Here is a 21,252-nt window from a genome sequence, read left to right as displayed (position 1 = left end):
CCTCACTTCCGCTTTCTTAAAGGGGCCGTCACGCATACGCACACACACAACCACGACACGTCCGCTTTGAGTTGCGTCCATGGTGCTTGTCCAGACATGTTGTCCTATACTGCTGTCAGTGAGCATGTCACAGTCAAATTGAAGTATTTAAAGTATTTGGCTTTGTCTCCAAATTTAAAGTTTATCCAAACTTGTGCTATAAATGAAACTCATATGTTTATATAGTGTTAGTATTGTTAATACAAGTACATAGCCATTTATGTCACTAGGTCTGGTTTAGCGCCCCTATATTTGTAGATTTTTTTAGTGTAACAAATTTGTTAAGTCATGCACTTAACACCAACCAACAATAACATGAATCAAATGCGTCAAAACAAATTGTTATTAGTTTAATAGGCTCCAGCATATCCCCACAGCCCTAGTGAGGATAAGCGGCATAGAAGATGGATGGATAGGTTATTAGTTTGACGGTGGGTACTCAACAAACCAGGGGACAGTAGTGATGGTCGAATCTATCTAAATATTGTATTATGCATACCACGGTAGTATCGGTATCAGCTCAATGCTAGCCTGATGACATTGTATTTTTCAGTTCACTTCTTTTTTATTTTTCTAAATATCTGTGTGTGTTTTGTTGTGTTCTTCAAATATATTGTATATATTTATATACATTAGTGGTATGGAGTATGGAGTATGGTATGGAGTAGTGGTATAATCCTATCCTGCTATTAACACCTCCGATAAAAGGGAAGTGTCGCTCCCTGAATTGGGTATGAACGACTCCGATACTGGCTCGTTAGCATCTATTGTTCTGGCTCGGCCCTGGCTTCACCTCATTTGCAAGACTAAGAGCTGTAGGTTTTGGTTTCAGTAACCTGCTGAACACAGGGTCCAAGTTAAGGTCCAAGATCCAAGTTCGGAGTCGTTCATACCCAATTCAGGGAGCGACACTTCCCTTATATCGGAGGTGTTAATAGCAGGATAGGATTATACCACTACTCCGCCCAGGCGGAAGGAACTGTGGAGGAGTGTAAGGAACCAATAGGAGGAGGGTGTTGGCACATCAATTCCGCCCACTCTTACTGTATTTAAGGCCTAAGCTACCAGCACTTATTAGTTCACTGACGAAGCTCTTCGGATGAGGAGCGAAACGTCCGACACCTTCTTCACAGAAGTACAAATGACGTCTCAAGAAGCCCTTTCCTCAATGGACAACTCCTGTACGACTGAGAGCCTACACAGACGCACAAGTTGCAAAAGTCATTTGGAGACATTTCTCAACAACTGCAGAGTCCAAGATCATAAGTTCAAACTATTGCATGTAAGTACAGTACACGTAGTACACTTTTGTAAGTGTTGCCACATTGCCAAGAAAACCCATTTTGTCACCTTCAGTCTGGGCTGCTGTAGCTGTCCCTCCGTTAGCTTGTCGGGGTTTTTATTTTAGTGAGACCACCAGAAGCTCTGACATCATGTCACATATCACCATGCTGAGAATGCATCAGTCCACTGAGACTATGCTGAGAGGCTGCACTGGAATCTGCTGGGTGCACTCAGGACACAGTAGGACACTGTGTGTGTGTGTTGTTGTGGGCCATGTCATAATTCTCCTCACTCAAGAAAAAGTTGTCAGGCCTGGACAGCTGTCCAAAGGGGTCCAGGCCAACTCACAAATTCATTGTGCCTGGTTTCAGGTCCACCATAATGCCATCCATCCATTTTCTATACCGCTTATCCTTACCAGGGTTGCGGGGATATGCTGGAGCTCCCAGCTGACTTTGGGTGAGAGAGACAAATTTGCCGCTTTTGGGATGACAAAGGAGATGATGTCATTCCACAAGTAATGAATAAATGTCTGATTGATTACCATAGGACTGGAATGTAAAGGTAAGAACCTTTACATTACAAGATGCACACTAATCCCTAAAAATCCCTAATACAACACAGGCTACTGTTACGGCCATAACCCAGAGCAAGATAAAACTCAAGTCTGAACCCCTGACATCACTTCCTGTCACTCACTCTGCACATTCATAGCAACACATTTATAGCAACACACGACCGCTACTGTAGTCCTATTTATGTCTTAAATGGCTTATTTACTCTTATTATGTCTACTACATTGGGTAATAGGAGTGTAAAGGTGACTACAGGGGTGTCTAGAGGGCTGTAATGATGTTAAAAAACGTATTTAGAAGGTCGTAAGCAGATTTTCTATGCTCTAACTACAAAAGTATTTAGAAATTAGGAATCGTACTTTGCTGAAATTAACCTACCAGGTTATAAATTAATCGCAATAATGAAATCCAAATTCAAAATCTTAACATAAAGGATGACATTTGTTTATGCTAAGGTAAATGTGAGATCGCTTAAGGTTTAAAAACAGGAGAAATGTTGGATCAAAAATGGCAATATCATGATATTGTATATGTCATATGATGCAACATTTTTGGTCGCACGGAACAAAATATCACTTTATTGTGTAGCTTTGCCATTTTAGGTTAATTTGAGGAACAGATGAGACAATTCTAAAACGTTTTAAAAGAGAATATCCTATGGAACAAAATCTCTCTAGGATCTCTTAAAATTTTAAAGCAGAGAATTTTAGAGTGTCCAAGCAGGAATTTAAGGTTTGTTGCACAGATGAGCATGGTGAGCGTTGGACAAAGAAGGAAAAGAATCAAATGGCCCCTGCAGAATAAAATAAAACAAAAAGATTACCAACTAACAACCACCCAAACATATTTACTGCATAATATGTATGTTTGCTCGCGTTAGTGACACTTTTGGATAAAATGACAAAAATAATAATGTGAAAGAGGCAGTTGAAAGGTTCAATAACTACTTTATAAATATTGGACCAAGTCTGAAAGAAAAGATCCCATATTCCTTGTCAGTGGAAGAAGGGAATGAAAGTATGGACAGGAATCCCAACTCCACGTTCCTCACTGATGTGACAAAAGAGGAAATGATTGATATTGTCAACAAATGTAAAGCAACAAAATACATCTTCGACAACTATATCTGTAAGTTTAAATATATCGTGCGGTGTACCACAGGGGTCAATACTGGGACCAACACTGTTCACCCTACATATAAATGACATCTGTAAATTCATGAAAGACCTAAAGCTAGTGGTAATTCACTGGTCACTAGGTGAAACATACAAGCGTCAGACTTGATCGCTGGAACAACAGGTTTTATTGCAGGTTTGAATTGCAGACGATACTACTGCATTTGGTTCTGGAGAAAGTACACAAGAGCTAATAAATAAAGTCACAGATGAAATGATTGTAATAAAAAGATGGAAAAAAGATAAAAACAGATTATCCCCAAACTTAAGTAAAATTAAAATAATGCTATTTGTGTCATGCGCCAGCAAGAACATGTTTCAGATCCCACGATGCAGAGAAGGGCAGACAAATTAGGTCTGAACTGTTTTAATACACACACCTCCACAGAGGACAAAAGGAGAACAAAAGGAGACGGCAAGCAAAAGGCTGCCAAGCTGAATGAAAAAACTAGGAACAAAATATCACTGCGGAAAAGCCGACAGGAAAAACAAAACACTAACCTTAGCGTAGTGAAAAAACAAGAATGCTGCCGGAATACAGTAAGTCAGGCAGGAACGAGTCAAAGGTTACAGCAAAAATGACAACGAGCTAGAATAGTAAGGACACGGTAGGGTGGCACAGTTGTAAGCAAGGTGCGAAGACAATCTGGCAATGGGTTGCTGCCATCCAACAGTTTAAGAATGCTGGTAGGTAATTGGCAGCAGGTGTGGTGATGGCCCAGCTCCGCCTCAGCATGCGCTACGGAGACAGGACAACAGGTGGCAGCAGAGCGACAACAAGGACCATGACAATTTGGTAATAGCAGAAAGGACATTTATGCTCGAATACAAATAGACGGCATACACATTGACAGGGTGAGCGAAAATACATTTCTAGGCGTTATAATAGACGACAAAATGAGTTGGAAATCCCACATTAAGAATATACAACATTAAGTGGCAAGCAATACTTCAATACTTTGTTCTGGAACAAAAATCACTTCACACTGTATTCTCTGGTTTTGCCATGTCTAACTTGTTGTGTGTAGATATGGGGAAATAACTCTAAACGTACACTTCACTCGTTAACTGTGCTACAAAAAAGGTCAGTTAGGATAATCCTTATTGCCGCTTGTAGAGAACATACCAACCCCTTATTCTTAAATCACAATTGTTAAAATTTGCTTATCTGGTAAACTGTGAGGATAAGCGGCATAGAATAGAGATGGATGCTTATCTGGTTAACCTTCATACAGCTAAAATTATGCATAAAGCAAACAATAATCTGCTACCCAAAAACTTTATACAATTATTCTCAACAAGAGAGGATAAATATGACCTTTGGGAAAAATACATACGTACAATGCTGCAATGCTTTGTCTAATCACTCTTGCACTTGCTACTTATTTCTCATTTTTTAGGACTACTTCAAGTATTACATCGTCTGTACTCACACAACAACAAACTATGTTTCTGTCAACTATTAACGTTTCATCACTAATTATTATATATTTATTATTATTTATTATCAATGTTACATACCGTAGTTATCAATATATCATAACCCTTTAACTCCTACTGTATTATCATTTTCTTATGGTATTTCAATTTGGTTTCTATTTCTAAATTGTTTAAATGGTACATGCTGAATACAGGAAGTGCACAAACAAATATATTAGCAATTGATGTGAAACAGAAAGGAGGTAGGATTAAATAAGCTTTGCTTCTTCCTACTCCTTTTTGGACATGTGGAACTGTGAATTGTAACCTTCGTAACCTGTATGCACGTTCAAAATAAAAATTTAACCATTACCAAAATACACCCCTTGGCAAAAAATGTGGAATCACCAGTCTTTCTGGCTTTAAGAAACACTAAATGAAATTAAGAAAAAAAATTGGTAGTAACAGTTACTTTTTTAGACCAAGCAAAGGGAAAAAATTAATTGAATCTCTCAATTCTGAGGAAAACGTTATGGACTCATGAAAAACAAACAAAATAACATTTCAACACACCTCTCGTACGTTGTTGCACCACCTCTGGCTTTTATAACAGCTTGCAGTCTCTGAGGACTTAAATGGACTTAAATGAGTCACAAACAGTACTCTTCATCAATCTGGCTCCATCTTTCTCGGATTGCTGTTGCCATATGAGCTTTGCAGGTTGGAGCCTTCTCATGGACCATTTTCTTCAACTTCTACCACAGATTTTCAACTGAATTGAGATCCCGCCTATTTGTGGGCCATGACATTGACCTTATGTGTCTTTTTTTGCTTTATGGCAGTGCTTCTCAAATAGTGGGACGGACCATAAAAAACGGGACCATACAAAAGATCCAGCATCATCACCTTGCCCAATGCTGATTTGCGATTCATTACTGAATATGACGTTCATCCAGTCATCCACAGTCCACCTTTGCTTTCCTTAGCCCATTGCAACCTTGTTTTTTCTCTTTAGGTGTTAATGATGGCTTTCATTTATCTCTTCTGTATGTAAATCCAATTTCTTTTAGGCGCTTTCTTACAGTTCGATCACAGACGCTGACTCCTATGCATTTCCTGTTTTTAAGATATATTGCTTTAAGTTTTCTGTCTTGACGCTTTGACGTCTTCCTTGGTCTACTAGCATGCTTGCCTTTAATAACCTTCCCATGTTGTTGGTACTTGGTCCAGATTTTAGACACAGCTGACTGTGAACAACCATTATTTTTTGCAACATTGCGTGATGATCTACCTTTTTACCTTCTGCTCGGTCTAAAAAAGTAACTGTTACTGACTACCACAATTTTTTCTTAAAGTCTTTTAGCGTTTCTTAAAGCCAGAAAGTTGCCATTTGAAATGACTTTAGTTTTGTGTCATGTCTGTGATCTGTTTTTTTTTCTACAAAATTAAACAACCGAATGAACATCAGCAGAGACTGGTGATGCCATCATTTTTGCCAGGGGTTGTAATATTGGTCACTAACAAGATTGGGACACTTCCGGATATTTAAAGGGCAACTATGCCATTGTGCTGTCATATATCTGTCTTAAAATGCATAATTCCTTATCACTTGATTTTAAAAATAATAATTAACCGTTGCATTTTGCAACTTATCGTAGCCAGGCCTGGGTGCGGTTTGGTCGCCTTTGCAACCACGCCTTTTCCTGCCTTGGCAGAGAACGCCTGTGCGTAAGAGCGTCTGGTCAGCTGACTTATCAGTGGACCACTAGCAGGAAGAACACCGACTGGCGGCTGTGTGCACTGGGGACGTACTCCTACAAGCCATAGCGGAGGCCGAGCGGGGGACTGCTGGTGGAACGAGGGTAAGTTAGCCACAGTCAAAATGGGGAGATGACAGAGGGAAGAAATTAGCTACTGTATCCGGACGCATTTTGTGGATACTCGGTGTAAATGGTTCATTCTCGAGTCGTGCTAATGTTAGCAATGGTAGCTGCCGCCCGCTAGCTGGCAGCAAGTTAGCGAGTAGTACATAGTGTGATAGCGGAACTGCGGAGGTTTTTCTCTTTCAAATTAAAAGTTCACAAAGTACAACGTATAATAATTATCACCGAATGAACGTTGATGGTCGTAGACTTGCGCCGACATGTCATGTTTTAATTTGTATATTTATAACATATAGATAAGTTGACAAGATAGGTGTCTTTCTCATGGCTTTATTTTTTCGGTATCGGAAATCAATTTAAACTATAGCAGAGCTACATGGTAGGTGGCTGAACAACACGGCTAGCTTGGCCGCTGTCGTAAGATAAATTAGCTAGCTAACACTACCTCTCATTCTCGGGCTGTTCCCCTCCATCACTTTGATTTTAGCAGAAGGTCAGGCCTCCACTCGTCTATTTATCACATATTTTTAATCGGCTATACCGAATATAGCAACCGGCGTGAAAATGAGAACACGTATAAAACATTTATGAACGCAAGGAAAATGGGCCAAATGAAGCAGACATCTTGACTTCGGCCAACATGAGAAGCGTTAAAGTCGATTTATGACTATTCCTCGGGATTTTGTCGGTCACGACGCAGATTATATTTTCGTTTACATTGTGATGATATGGTGATGTCGTGATGGTAGGTAAATCATCGTGGTTTTTATTGCCCGTGTGCTGTAGGAATCCCAAGTATGTCCTTCAGTTTGGTCTTTCCAGAAGCTTCAATCACGACTAATAATGCAACCCTTAGGTTGTGCAGCTCTACTATGTATGCACATTGGTAGTGCTTACAAATGCTTAAATTCTTCAAATTTCTTGTGCCTTTTAGAATTATTATTTTTTTTAATCACTTTAATCGACAATGATTAGTGTAATGGTAGCCATTGCCGATCCATAGCCACTATCTGGTTGGTGTCATGGTGCTCCACTCTGATAATCTGGTGTTAATCTCACAGTGGAAGTAAATAAGGAATATGCTGAGGCAAGAATGTCAGTCTTAACTGCATGTAACACAGATAAAATGTCAACTCAAAAGTATGTGTATTGATTTGCATGTTCTAGATTTGTGTCACCACAATGTGCAGCTGCAGGGTATAGTCAAGTGGCAATGAAGTGGTGAGTGTGTGAGAGAGCGGATGTAAAGGACAAATGTGTCCCTGTCCTGATAGTCACTAATTCACTGCTTTCACTTCTTCATCACCCCATTTTCCATCCCCCTTCCATTTCCTTCCTGGCTGCATTGCCTGTGTGTGTCCTCTCAGGCGGAGTTTGGTTTCATCATGGCCTGTCAGGTCTGAGAAACAGCCACAATGATTGGAGGATTGTTCATCTACAACCACAAGGGGGAGGTCCTCATCTCGCGGGTCTACCGAGATGATATAGGGTAAGTGATCTACTTTGGATTCTAGCTTTTTGGGACTCCTTGATTGCAACTTGGTGGACAAATGCTCCAAATATAGGAGGGGACGTCACTTTCATACTCAAAGAGTACCTCAGAAGTGAGGACAAAACAATCAGTCTGGATTTATATATTTTTGTCCCTTAAGACCGCTTTTACAGCTATTCTTTGCATTGCTTTTTAAGGGTCTCACAAGACACTCAGTTCAAGAGACGAAACGTTACACGAGAAAAAATATGACAATATATTGCAATCTGCAAATTTAATTTCTACAATGTTACACTCTACTGCACTGTGTGTATGCTACCGGCCCTGCCTCCACCCACCTCTGCCATGGCTTAACACCTGAGCCCAGTAGGTAGGTGGCAGTAGGTAATGCCAGCAATCTTCCATGGTTTAAAAAAAAAAAAAAAAAACATAACCTCCTACAGCGTTGTTGCTAATGGGAATTTCCTGGAAAAGAAAAGCTCGCACAAAGGAAAGTAATTATGCGAGATACTCGACTGACACTAATCTAGAAGCACAGAATGTTTCTATCTGGGTAGTGATGTGTCTCCTGTCTTCACTCTTCATTGCTGGTTCACTTTGTTTATACTATCCTAAATCAGACATTGATAATGTTTTATCGTAGAATTTACACTCAGACAGAAATATATTTGTACCCCTTAATGTACATACTAGCTATTTTCTTTCTGCTGACTCACTTCAAGTACCATCAAGTTTAACAGAAGAACAGCAAGTATGTATTAGGTTTGATGAATAGAACCTTCTTGTCTTGTTCTTCTTGCATTTTTAATATGCTTTATTGATTTTCCTCTACCCACACATCTCTCTGTGTGCAATTTTGAAAGTGCACTGACTACTCAATACAACCAGAACTATTGCAGTTTTTATCACAACTCATTTACTTTTTTGGTGACACTTTCCCGTTGCAGTAAAGACCCATTACAAGAGACATAATACTGCTCTCATGATGACATCATGATCAACCCCTTGTGTCTGTGTGTACCTGTACATCATGCACGAAAATGTCACTTGTGCATTTTTGCTGCTCTTCATCCTCTTTTCCTCTCTCATCACCATTTCCCTTGATCTGTCCATAATGGCCCATGTAGGAATAGGTAAGAGAAGCCCATACCTGACAAGCATGACCCTTTCCCCCCCTACTCTCAAGTTGCTCCTTCTGTCTTAAACTGCATGTCCATGAATTTTACCATACAGTGGATCCCCGCATATTTGCGATTCAGCATTCGCATTCCTGAAAATTTGCAGATTTTTGGTCAAAAAAGATATTTTTAAAAATGTTTTTATTTTTCTCCCAAAATAGGTGTTTTTTTTTCACAGAAAACATGTCTCAATCACATAAAGTCATTAATTTATAAAGATGTAATAACAGAGCATAAAATGTAGGCGTGTTGCGATACAACTTTTTCCACGTCCGTTACAATATTATAGCCTTGAATATTGGCCGATTCCGATATTGTGCACATATCAAACATACTTTTACTTGTTTAGTAGCGTGGAATATTAGAAAAGGCTTGATCAAGTGATATTACTCAGAGAACAATAGTCAGCAACGGTAGGAACTGACCATTTAATTGTTGATGCATCTGGTGTAGGCCTGTCACAATAATCAATAAATCAGTTAACTTACAAACACAATTGGTTCCAGACGACCGTTTGCAAGTCGATTTGTTCGTAAGTCCAACAAAAGGTAATATTACCAATTATATAGGTACTACATGTACGTGTATACATATACAGTATAAGTATATGTACGTAAATATGAGTTTGGATGTAGTAGTAATATTAAACGAGGATAATTAATGAAAAAAAACAATAATAAAAATGATATAATAATACGTAATGATAAATGTTATTTACCTTTGAAGAGGGGTGGTCAAGCATATGTCGTTGGTGGTGGAGGAGGAGTTATTGAAAAAAGGACAAATTGTCCTCGTCGTTAGACTCTTCTAAAAGAGGTAGTGTTCTGTGGGTGGTGTAGAATTAAGCAGGCCTATTAACTCTTCATAAACTTTAATCACACGCTCTGTCCGGGTTGCATCGTACAGCTACAATTTAGCTTTCCATTTCTCCTTTACACTCTCTCCCCAGCGTCTTCCTCTACCTGTTGATCCCATTAGCAGTGTCACAGTGCCCTCTACTGGTCAAGCATGTAGCAGGATAAATATGGAGTTCCAAAAGGCAAAATACATGAAAATATAGACCAGTCAGCTTGTGTTCGTATTTCCGAATGTTCGCAAGTCGGATGTTCGTAAGTTGGGGACCTAGTGTATTGACATGCGTGTTTGATACCCTACTCTCTGACAAGAAAGAACGTTTGTATGGGGAAGTATTTCCCTGGCAGATCGCTCAATCATGGCGGAATGTCAACACAAACACTAACCCCACTCCCAAACTAAGCATGTTGGCCTGAAACACCGGCGAAAGTTGGTGGAAAAACCTAAATTACGGAGCGTGAATGGAAGCCAGCTGGGTTAGCTTAGTTTAGCAGAGCATGCTAGTGTGGCTGTGTGAGTGTGCGCGCGACTCAGGCTCTGCGAGAGTGTTTACACCGTGTTGCCTTGTTAATGTAAGCAACCATTTTACGATGCCCACAGATGTGCCATTTTTCAGTGAAATAAGGCAAGAGGCATGTTTTTATTCTTTCTCCCAGCTCGTCTTAACCGTCACAGACATTCTCAACTCAGACAATACACTTCCGGCCTTCAAAATAAGAGCTCCACATCCTGTCAAATTGTGTAAAAGAATAAGGGTGTCATAAAAAATATGTTGGAATTACAATTGGCATGGCATTGGTGTCACTGAGTCAAAATCAGGATTATTGTGATTGATTGTGATTTTTTTATTAAGTGCAATTCTTGCTAAAAGAGACTGAGTCCCTTTTTGTTTTCATTTTTTTTCTTTTGTTTGTTTATTTTATAAAGTTGTTTAATTTATTTTATTTAAAAGCTCTTGAGTATCAAATTGCAATATTAAATCCTCTTGAGAAATTTAAGTTAGTTTTTTATACTGTGTGCTTGCATTATTAGGCCATATATTATCATTACATTAATGAAAAAAAGTCTTAAAATAATGTTGACAATAATATTGTTTATCGTAATAATTTCTAGGACAATTATCGTTCAACAAAATTTATCATCGTGACAGACCTAATCTGGTGTATACTTTTGTCAACAATAGGCATAATGTAGCAAGGCTCGAGGTGCTCAATGAAGCTTTAAACATGACATTACTCACCTCTGACAGGCTCTTTCCTGTTATGTCCAGTGGCCTTTTCCCATCCCGTGGGAGTTGATCACTCTTTGCAACTGTGTCAAACAGCGGTGGATGTTTCAGGAAGCTGTGGTGTTGAGAAAATCCTGCTTCAAATGTGCAATGAAGTTAGGTCGCATTAAACTTCCCCAGTTCTGTGCCACCATGGGAAATTTGTACTTGCCACGTTTTGCACTCAGCGGCAACATCCTTTTCATACATAACGAAAAATACTGCCACGCGGCTGACATCACTCCAGCTCCTTGCTAAACACGCTAGCACATGCTGTTTTTTCTGTTGACATCGGACCGATTATCCAATATCAATATTGGATCGTGGCACCCCTAATAAAACGTTTATAATTTAATGACGTAACGTCAGTCCAAGATGGTGGCGCCCTGCGTGTGGCTACAGCAGTACTAGATTCTACAGTCAACTCTGGAGGTGGCATCACAGCAGATGGAAGCATGGTTGTAGCGCTAGCTTGATGACCATCTGTAGTGTTGATTATTCTTCATTATCATTCATTAGTGATGATTACCAGTACTTGATAGGCATATTTATTAGATTTTAAACTTGGATAGTGTTTTGATGTTTTTAGCTCGTTAGCTTCCTTCATGGCAAGTGAACATTCAAGAAAGTCGGGGAGCTGAATGTCATAGTTACAGTAGTCACTATTATTGCAAATGTTGATCCAAAATTGGGTGGGAGTGTTAACTTAAAGAGAGCAGGAAGATTTGGATGGGGAGGAGTGAGCCAGAGTAGTGTCTTGATGCAGCAGCATAGTGCAGGCTTTATTTGTGTCAAAAATAGACATTTTTTTAGGCGTCTCAATTTCTGGTATATAAGCCACTGCTTTTTTCTTAAACTTTGAACCCTGCGACTTACACAGCAGTATGGCAAATTTATGGCTATGTTCTACTCTTGTGACATCTCCTTTACTTCAGAACTACTACCAATCATTTAAATACAGTGCCGTCAGTGAGTGAGTGCCGTGAGTCAGTGATGAAGCGGTAGCTCTTTCTTTGGCAGGAGCCAATCACAAGCTATAAGTGAACTCACGACGAGCTTGTCAACCCATTGGAAACCGCAGAGGTCATTACAATTGCAATACATTACAATATGTAGTCTGACTCATGGTGCAATGCTGCCTCTGTCCATCAGGGGAGCCAGAGGAGTCCAGAGGGAGGCTGACATCATTGCAGCGCCCTTGCAGCAATAACCAATTAAATGTTTTGCTGGGACGAAAGACATTATGGGATAAAGTTAAAATAGCTGCTGTTCTTTATTTTAAACTCAAATTGGCACTTGTATATTTCTTGCCTAGCTTTTGAGTGTTAAGTCACTGTGCGATGATTTTAGCATTCTTTGTAAGATGACACCTTGAGTCAGACTGTCATATTGAGTAATGACCTCCTGCAATTTTCAATGGGTTGACAAGCTTGTTGTGAGCTTTCTCATAGCTCATGATTGGTTCCTGTCAAAAAGCTACCTGATCTGCACGGACTTCTGCGTGCCACAATATGCCATTTTATGACATGGACATGTGCGGCTTATATATGTACAAAACAATTTTACCCTTCTAAATTTAGTGGGTGCAGCTTAAACACGACATATACAATAGAAATGACCGTACTCATATGTATTTGCCACTCGTGAGTGGTCTGTGAACGTAACCTCTGCGAATTGCGGTGATCTACTGTAAACGCCCTTCAAGCATGAGTCAACTGCCATGAAACAAATTCATCACATGAGAGTAACATACGAATGACAGTCAGTCAAAAGCAATGTAAAGTCCTTCATTGGTGATTGTTGCGTATAAGCAAAAGACGTGCATTAGCATGGAGTTTGGGCATGGATATGATGGTTATTGGACCCTATGTATTGTTCATATCGCTATGACGTTTGCAATTTGTTTTATTCCAAGTAGAAACTCATTTGTAGGATCTTGACTAAAATTGAATTGCTGACTTATTTAGGGTTTTTTGAGTGCATATACTTTTTATATGAATTGTTTGTCTTAAGGCAAACTGTTATGCCAGCTGTCAAGAAAGGATGTATAAATTGAAATGGAGGAGGTTCAACTAAATAAAATTGAAGATGTTTATTTCCGCCTTTTTCCATCTAGTATTTCTCTGTACATCAACACTACCATTTACAGGATATTTATTTTCGCTGCAGGAACTTCCAAATAATTTCCTCTCCAATTATGTTTCCTTCAAAATCCAGGCGCAACGCGGTGGATGCATTCCGTGTGAACGTGATCCATGCACGGCAGCAGGTGCGCTCTCCGGTGACAAACATCGCGCGCACCAGCTTCTTCCACGTCAAGCGCTCCAACATCTGGTTGGCGGCTGTCACCAAGCAGAATGTCAACGCTGCCATGGTGTTCGAGTTCCTCTACAAGATGTGCGACGTCATGACGGCCTACTTTGGCAAGATCAGTGAGGAGAACATCAAGAACAACTTTGTGCTCATCTACGAGCTGCTTGATGGTAAGAAGTCCCAAGAGAGGAGGCTCTAGCAGACTGCGATTGTCCTACTTTGTTTTCCCTCTCACATGTCTTATCTGTTACTGGCAGGTAGTTTTGTCATTTTGTGTTTGTTCACACAGAGATTCTGGACTTTGGCTACCCCCAGAACTCAGAAACCGGAGCTCTAAAGACCTTCATTACGCAGCAGGGCATTAAGGGACAGGTCAGTGTCCTCATGAAGTTTTGAACTGTTTTTTCCCCCTTTGGACAGCTAGTCAAATATCTGAGGTTTTACTTTGTTCCTTTATTACACATTGACCGTTTCCACACAGTTCTGCAGTCACACAAAATACACTTTACAAAGATAACGATGCACAGTTGTAATTGACACATTCAGAGAGGTATTAATTTTACATGTTTTTTTATTATTGTGGTTGCATTTTACAGTGGCGTAGAACTGCACTACATCATACCAAAGCTGTTTGTAATATTTTGCCACTCTTATAGCTAAATGAGGTAGACATAAGTATGGGGGAGCGGGGGAATACAGGACAAGTTTCCAACAGGTTCTACAAAATATCAAAGACTGATCCAAAAAATGTAGGCTTATTATGTGGGTGTGAATCACAATATGGGGAAACTATGGCGCTTGGTGGACCCGCACTCTCCTCGTGCTTCTTCTATTTTTAATAGGAATGTCAAGTGTGCAATCATTTTTTAATTTTTTTCGTGTGATTCCTATTTTTTCCCCATGTGTTCTTTCCCTCATCTGGACTGGATTACTGTTCCTGCTTCAGCACCAGGTAATAAAAGCATGCTCAGCCTTTTTTCTCATATACTATGAATGCACCGTGCCATGCTGTTGTGCACAACCATCTACAGTACTCACATTTCTATCTGGCTTTTTTGGTGTTTTTGCTTTATGCTTTCTATTGAGGCTTCTGCTGTTGTTTCTAGACTAAAGAGGAGCAGTCTCAGATCACCAGCCAGGTGACGGGCCAGATCGGCTGGCGTCGCGAGGGCATCAAATATCGTCGCAACGAACTCTTCCTTGATGTGCTGGAGAGTGTCAACCTGCTCATGTCACCACAAGGTCTGTTTAATACTAATAGTTACATGTCATATCAACATAAAGATGATATCCCTCTTTGGCTCCAAATTACACTTTTTTCCACACAAAAAATATAAGAACACGACCTCTGCCTAGCATATGTTACCAATGATGGTTTCAGAGAACAGATTGTCTGTCTATATTCTTCATAATTATGTGTTAAACTGAAAGAGATGTCATTCAGCCCAAAAAGGGAGAGTGGCATAAATGGCTGTCTCTCTCTCTCTCACATCTCACACACATACACACAGTCTCAGAGAAGCACATGTCTCCTTTTCCTGAGTGTTTGTGGGGTGTGGCTTGCATCCTCTGAGCAGGAAGAAGGCGGGATATAGTATGTTCGAACGCTAGCCTCCATTGCAATACCCACCCATGACAAATCCGTTTGAATGGGCATTATAATCAATCCAATCCTTTTTTCCACGGTGAACTGTCGGGGGGGGGCGTGAGAGGCAGGGAGGACTTTATTCGACAATATTAGTGCAGATCTGCCAACAACCTGCCAATTTGAATATGCTTGAAAATGCTCTCCATTTTGTTGCATTTTGTTGGTTTCAGTCTGTACAGTACAGATAAATAAATACATATTATCAGTTTGTCAATAGTATTTCAAATTGGGGTGGGAGAGTGGGGGGTTGGGGTTGCGGAAATATTTCTGTCCCCCGGGGGGGGCATGACAGAAAATAATTGAGAAGCACTGACCTACGAACACTTCTTTTGGCACCTACATTGCATTTAAAAGGATACAGGACCAAATTTCACAAATAATAAAAAGTTTGACTGTACAAACAATGCATGAAGACAAGAGGCTTATTTTTAAGTTAAATAAAACTGAACTGTTTTTTATGGGAAAAAAAATTCAATAATTTAATAAGTGTCTCTTTAACAGAACAGCTGCAACAGTACATTGTTTACCTTGGAGTAAGATCTCTGCAGCAGAACCACTCCTCCACCACTCTCCCGTCAGCGAAAGATGTTATGTTTTGCTCCAATATCCATACAATCCTTTGTGAAGACTCATTTGCACGTTGTTGTGCTGTAAATTGATGTGCTATGACTCATGTAGATTTTTCAACTGGGCTCTACAGTTTCAGAGCACATGAGACGCAGCGGTTTGACTCTGGATTCTGGAAGAATGAACATATATTGGTTCGTCCTTTCACTTTTAAATGTTTGGTTTTCTCGATCAACTGTTGTTACTTTTGAGCAAGCCATGGTTCTATTTGAAGATTAAGCAGCAAAGACGCTTCTCCTGTCCTGTTTGTCATTCACTTGGCAGGTAAACAGTCTATTTCATTGGCTCTTTTGAGTGACGTCACGGCATTTGCTGTCACATTAATCATAACTGAAGTAATTACGCCCGCAAACTGCTGCTGCAGTCAGTCCCCGAGCATGATTATATGTTATTATATTTCCCATTCACTTTAATTGGTCTTGGGTCTGCAATGGATGGATTTTTGACATAGCTCTTGTATTGGATTGCATTAGCATGGGCGTACCTAATGTTTGGGCCTGTCAGTGTACATTCACACTGAAAGTAAATGTCTGATGTACTCTTTCTTGCCCTCCTGACTGATAGGTCAGGTCCTAAGCGCCCATGTGTCCGGCCGAGTGGTGATGAAGAGTTACCTGAGTGGGATGCCCGAATGCAAATTTGGCATGAACGACAAGATCGTCATTGACAAGCAGGGCAAGGGAGGAGCGTCCGATGATGCTGGGAAGAGGTGAGAGCATCACAGGACGTCACATTCTGCCTCAGTCGACAAGAAAGAAGCACCTTGTGTGTCTTTTGTGTTGTCTCTAAACAAGACAAAAATGTACTATTTATTTTGTTGTTGTTTTTTTCCCCCCTTTCCTTTTTTGGTTGCATCTCTCCTCTCTGTCCCTGTCTTTCTTTTCTATGTGCCGTACCTCAGTGATTTAGGGGGAGGAAGGTACTGTACTGACAAGTGTCCTCACCCTAACACAAACACACACACACACACACACACACACACACACACACACACACACACATATGCATCTCGTACATACATCATGCACTGATGCCTCTTCCTCACTACAAATCAAACACACTTTATTAATAACTCTTCTGCTACCTTGTGGTTGTTTCCTCTTTTGGTTTTCACCCCCACTCACCTTTCTGCTTGACTTTTAACCTTTCACACAACCCTAACAGGGACTGATTATAACATCATTAACCAAATATCATGTCTTTATGTCTTGGAGCCAGCTGTGTGTGTATGTCATTGTATCTAGTGTAGTGGTCGTATCTTGTAGCACCAGAACATCATTGTTTTGCTAGCTGCTATTGAGAAGTCACTCCATTGTCATTGATGCTGTCGTGTCTCCCAGTGGGAAGCAGTCCATCGCCATTGACGACTGCACCTTCCACCAGTGTGTGCGTCTCAGCAAGTTTGACTCCGAGCGCAGCATCAGCTTCATCCCCCCTGATGGAGAGTACGAGCTTATGAGGTCAGCTGGTAGCACAAAGTGATGATAAGATGAACATAGTGGATGTGCGTCACTTGACCTCTCCTGTCTTGTTTGCAGGTATCGCACCACTAAGGACATCATCCTGCCGTTCCGCGTCATCCCTCTGGTCCGCGAAGTTGGACGCACTAAATTGGAGGTGAAGGTGGTCATCAAGTCCAACTTCAAACCATCGCTGTTGGCCCAGAAGATCGAGGTGAGAATTACATACACTCACTGGCCACAACATTAGGTACCGTATGTCTGCATATTGCTTTACTAGAGCTGCATCAATCATTCTACCTTTACAAAGTTAATGATGCTCAGTTTTGATTGATACTGATTGAGAGAGATACTACCTAAACTAGGAATCCACAAATGCATATTAAATCTCGAGTCAGCATTCTAATATGCCTCCTAGAGGCTGTGAGCAATAAAGAGGTTAAGATCAGATCATTGGCTGTTTAGTGAGTGCTATGAGGTGATGCTGTCATATCAATATGTCCTGCACAGGATCTTATCTTTTGTTTTTGGAGAAGTGAGAAAAGTGATGGCTCAAATCTTGGCTGAGTCTGTCAAATGTCAACAGTGAATTTATATCCACCAGGGGTACACTCTGGACACATTGGACTTAGACTCAACAAAAATAACACTTTTGTATTTGCTTCCATTTTGCATGAGCTGAACTCAAAAGATCAACACAAAAGGCCCAGCTCTCTCAAATATTGTTCACATATGTCTAAATCTGTGTTAGTGAGCGTTCATCATATCAAGATGCTGAGACAGAATGATTATTTCACAGGTGTGCCTTAGGTTGGGCACAATAAAAGGCCACTCCACTCCAAAAATGTGCAGTCTAACTGTCCGGAGGGGTCCGAAAACTAGTTAGTATCTGGTGTGACCACCATTTGCATCACATGGAGTGTACGCCCATCCAGAGCATCTCAAACATGCTCAACGGGTTACATGTCGGGTGAGAAAACAGTGCATGCAAGGACTAGGATGTTTTCAGCTTCCAGGTATTGTGTACAGATCCTTGTAACATGACGCGTCTCGTATTGAGCTTGACAGGCTACACAATCAATGCCAGAGTGTTTGAACACTCCCTTACCAAGTCTGTCTCAGTTCGACTTTTCTTGCACCTTTTGTTTACACGCTTTGCCTAGCTGTCACAGGCTGTACTTTGCATTGGCGGCAGCCAGCTGGAGTTGTCTGCTTAACTTCTGGTCTTCGGTCTCCAAATGTGACTTTTTACCACAGTGACATTTTGTTTTTATAACAAACAATGCGGTTAGTTTGGAGATCGTTTTGTCCCTCGGGGAAGCCACGAATGGATGTCACATTCATTGGGTATGTACTAACTTTGTCAAGTGTCACTGAACAACTTTACTATCTTGTTGTCATTATTCTAATGATCTTGTCCGCAAAACACTATTTGTGCGTGGTTGTTTTAATGAAAATAAACACGGTGTGTCCAGCCTTATGATGGTGATGATATCACAGGGGTCTCCTATCTCACCAGCTCATTTTGAGTAGCTCACAAAGGCTTCAAAGAATCCGTATTTGCTTAAAGTCCTAGTAGTTTTTTATTATAACTGTTGGATTCAGACTTTATGCCTTTTTATGTAATGACAAATGAGCACAAAATAGCATAAAGATTGAGCAGAGATCTGTTTGGTAAATAAAGTGTACAATAAAGCTACTTCCTGGTCCGTGCAGGATGACCAATAGCTGGAGGTGCCATTATGATTCTGCGGGGTGGACTGATGTTTTGATGCCATAGTCACTCAAACTATATGAGCCCCTTTAGCCAGAGCCTCACCAGAATGTAATGTATTCTTCCTTGGTCCATGTTCCACCTTTCTACACGGCTTTTGTAATTTTATCTAATCCTGCTAATTGTCTGTCAGTATATTTACTGTATACATTGTGGCAGTCCACCACTATGCATTTCTACTTTCATACACTTCCTACGTACTGTATATTAGATTGGTCGGATGTATCCATTGTTATGTTGAGTGTGTGTGTGTACTGACAACTTATGTATAAGACAACACAATAAGAGGCCGGTGAAGTCTTAATTCCCTTTCACATGTTCTTCATCATATGTTCATTTAGGTCCGTATCCCCACACCCCTCAACACCAGTGGCGTGCAGGTGATCTGCATGAAGGGAAAAGCCAAGTACAAGGCCAGTGAGAACGCCATTGTGTGGAAGTGAGTCGCACACTTGCATTTAATGACTGAACTCCACTATGCTTTTTTTGGACTGGTAAATCTTCCTTCATAAGCTATGGTAAATCTTGTAAGTCAAGTTGTTGCTTTTGTGTGTAGGATCAAACGCATGGCTGGAATGAAGGAGTCTCAGATCAGTGCTGAGATTGAGCTGCTGCCCACAAACGACAAGAAGAAGTGGGCCAGGCCCCCCATCTCAATGAACTTTGAGGTTAGCATGCATGTGTATTCAGGAGATCCCCACTTTTCGCAGGAGTTCGGTTCCGGATACACCGGTGAATGGCGAAAATGTACCAGTTAATTGAGACGCCCAGAAAAATGTCAATTTTTGAAACACGGCTTGTGTGTTTTCTGTGGGGAAAAAAAGTTCTATTTTTGGAGGGAAAAAAAATACAAATTTTAAATACATTTTTCACCAAAAATTTGCAAAGTTGCAAATGCTGAACTGCAGGGATCCACTGTATATATCATTTGAGACCCTGTCAAGTGTGGTGTGGTTCTCTGGCAGCATGCCCTGACTCACCCTGACCCTCTCCCCTATCTCTGCAGGTCCCGTTTGCTCCGTCGGGCCTCAAAGTGCGCTACTTGAAGGTGTTTGAGTCCAAGCTCAACTACAGTGACCATGACGTCATCAAATGGGTGCGCTACATCGGCCGCTCTGGAATCTACGAAACGCGCTGCTGAAGTGGCACGCCGATTTGATCCATCCTCTTCTTGGTTTCTCTTTGCCCTGACCTCCATCTTTCTCTCTCCTCCCATTTATACTTAGATCATACACCCCCCTCTCTTAACTAGGTGTTGGAGGTTGACTTTACATCATTTAAGAAAAGTAAATATGGCATAATGCACAGATGTATGCAAAATGTGACCCATTGTATCGTATATATCTCGTAGTAATGAGTAAAGCAGGTGCACCAAGGGGGCAGGACAGCAGTGTGGCTCTGTTTTTTGTTCATTCAGTGTTCTTGTTCTATACACTATCAATTTAACTTTCATTAGTCCTGCACAACTTGGAGGAATTCTCCTCTCCAGTAAGATGACGTGTAGCTGTTGTGGTTTCACATGAATCTTGGTATAATTCCTGTGTATGAGTAGTCCAAATTCTCCTGATGTCTTTGTTGTTGACTGATGAACTCAATTCAAGGGGATTGCTGCTTTTGTGTAACAGAGGACATTCCAGACAGACTTATTGGGCTCTGCTAGTGGCGAGTTTTATTTTGAAAGGAATTTTCCTAAATTTATCTGAAGCACGGAGACCAACTTCATTCTTCCAGTGTTAGATGTAACACTAAAAAAGTGTGCTGGGAAATCAGAACCTTCCTTTCCCGTCCCCCTGCAGTGTCATTTAGAGGTGATGTCTCCCCCTGGTGTTTACCTTGTCACCGTCGGCTTCTTCATATTTGTAGCCCTAGTGACCGTTCTGTCCAATAAAATCTCACCATGTATCCAAATTGGCTCAAAACCTGTATTTTATTTCCTTCATTTTATTACATTCAAATTCTGTCATAACATTTTAAGAACAGATGCATGTTTTGATATTCGGGAACGATCATCTGTGTTATGAATGGCGTGTCAAAACCCCACTAGCACTGTACTGTAACGCACGCATGGTTTAGACAAAAATGAAAGAAAGCGCAAAAGAAATGTACTGTTAAAAAAAACAAAAAAAACTGAATACGCAGATATTGCAGCTATTTCAGCCACCGTAGAGGCATGTGAGTACGGTACGTTTAAATATCCATGGCAACGTGGTCCATTGTAAAGTTGACTGTGGAATTCTGATTGGCTACTCGTTACATTAGTTTT

At 40.6% G+C, this 21,252-nt stretch overlaps 1 protein-coding gene across 1 annotated transcript; it reads left to right on the top strand.

Annotated features, from left to right (window-relative positions):
* Nucleotides 1-6,204: 6,204 nt before the first annotated feature.
* On the top strand, nucleotides 6,205-20,897 carry LOC129176744 (AP-2 complex subunit mu-A). Its single transcript, XM_054767095.1, has 12 exons — nucleotides 6,205-6,354; nucleotides 7,743-7,864; nucleotides 13,385-13,650; nucleotides 13,770-13,852; nucleotides 14,427-14,432; nucleotides 14,587-14,722; nucleotides 16,320-16,464; nucleotides 17,096-17,215; nucleotides 17,294-17,429; nucleotides 19,331-19,428; nucleotides 19,546-19,657; nucleotides 19,996-20,897. The coding sequence occupies exons 2-12, from the start codon at nucleotides 7,791-7,793 to the stop codon at nucleotides 20,128-20,130; spliced, it is 1,311 nt and encodes a 436-aa protein (XP_054623070.1). The 5' UTR covers nucleotides 6,205-6,354; nucleotides 7,743-7,790; the 3' UTR covers nucleotides 20,131-20,897.
* Nucleotides 20,898-21,252: the final 355 nt, after the last annotated feature.

The sequence above is a fragment of the Dunckerocampus dactyliophorus genome, chromosome 2, assembly GCF_027744805.1.
Source record: "Dunckerocampus dactyliophorus isolate RoL2022-P2 chromosome 2, RoL_Ddac_1.1, whole genome shotgun sequence".
Classification (NCBI taxonomy): Eukaryota; Metazoa; Chordata; class Actinopteri; order Syngnathiformes; family Syngnathidae; genus Dunckerocampus; species Dunckerocampus dactyliophorus.
This window is presented reverse-complemented; position numbering and strand designations above follow the sequence as displayed.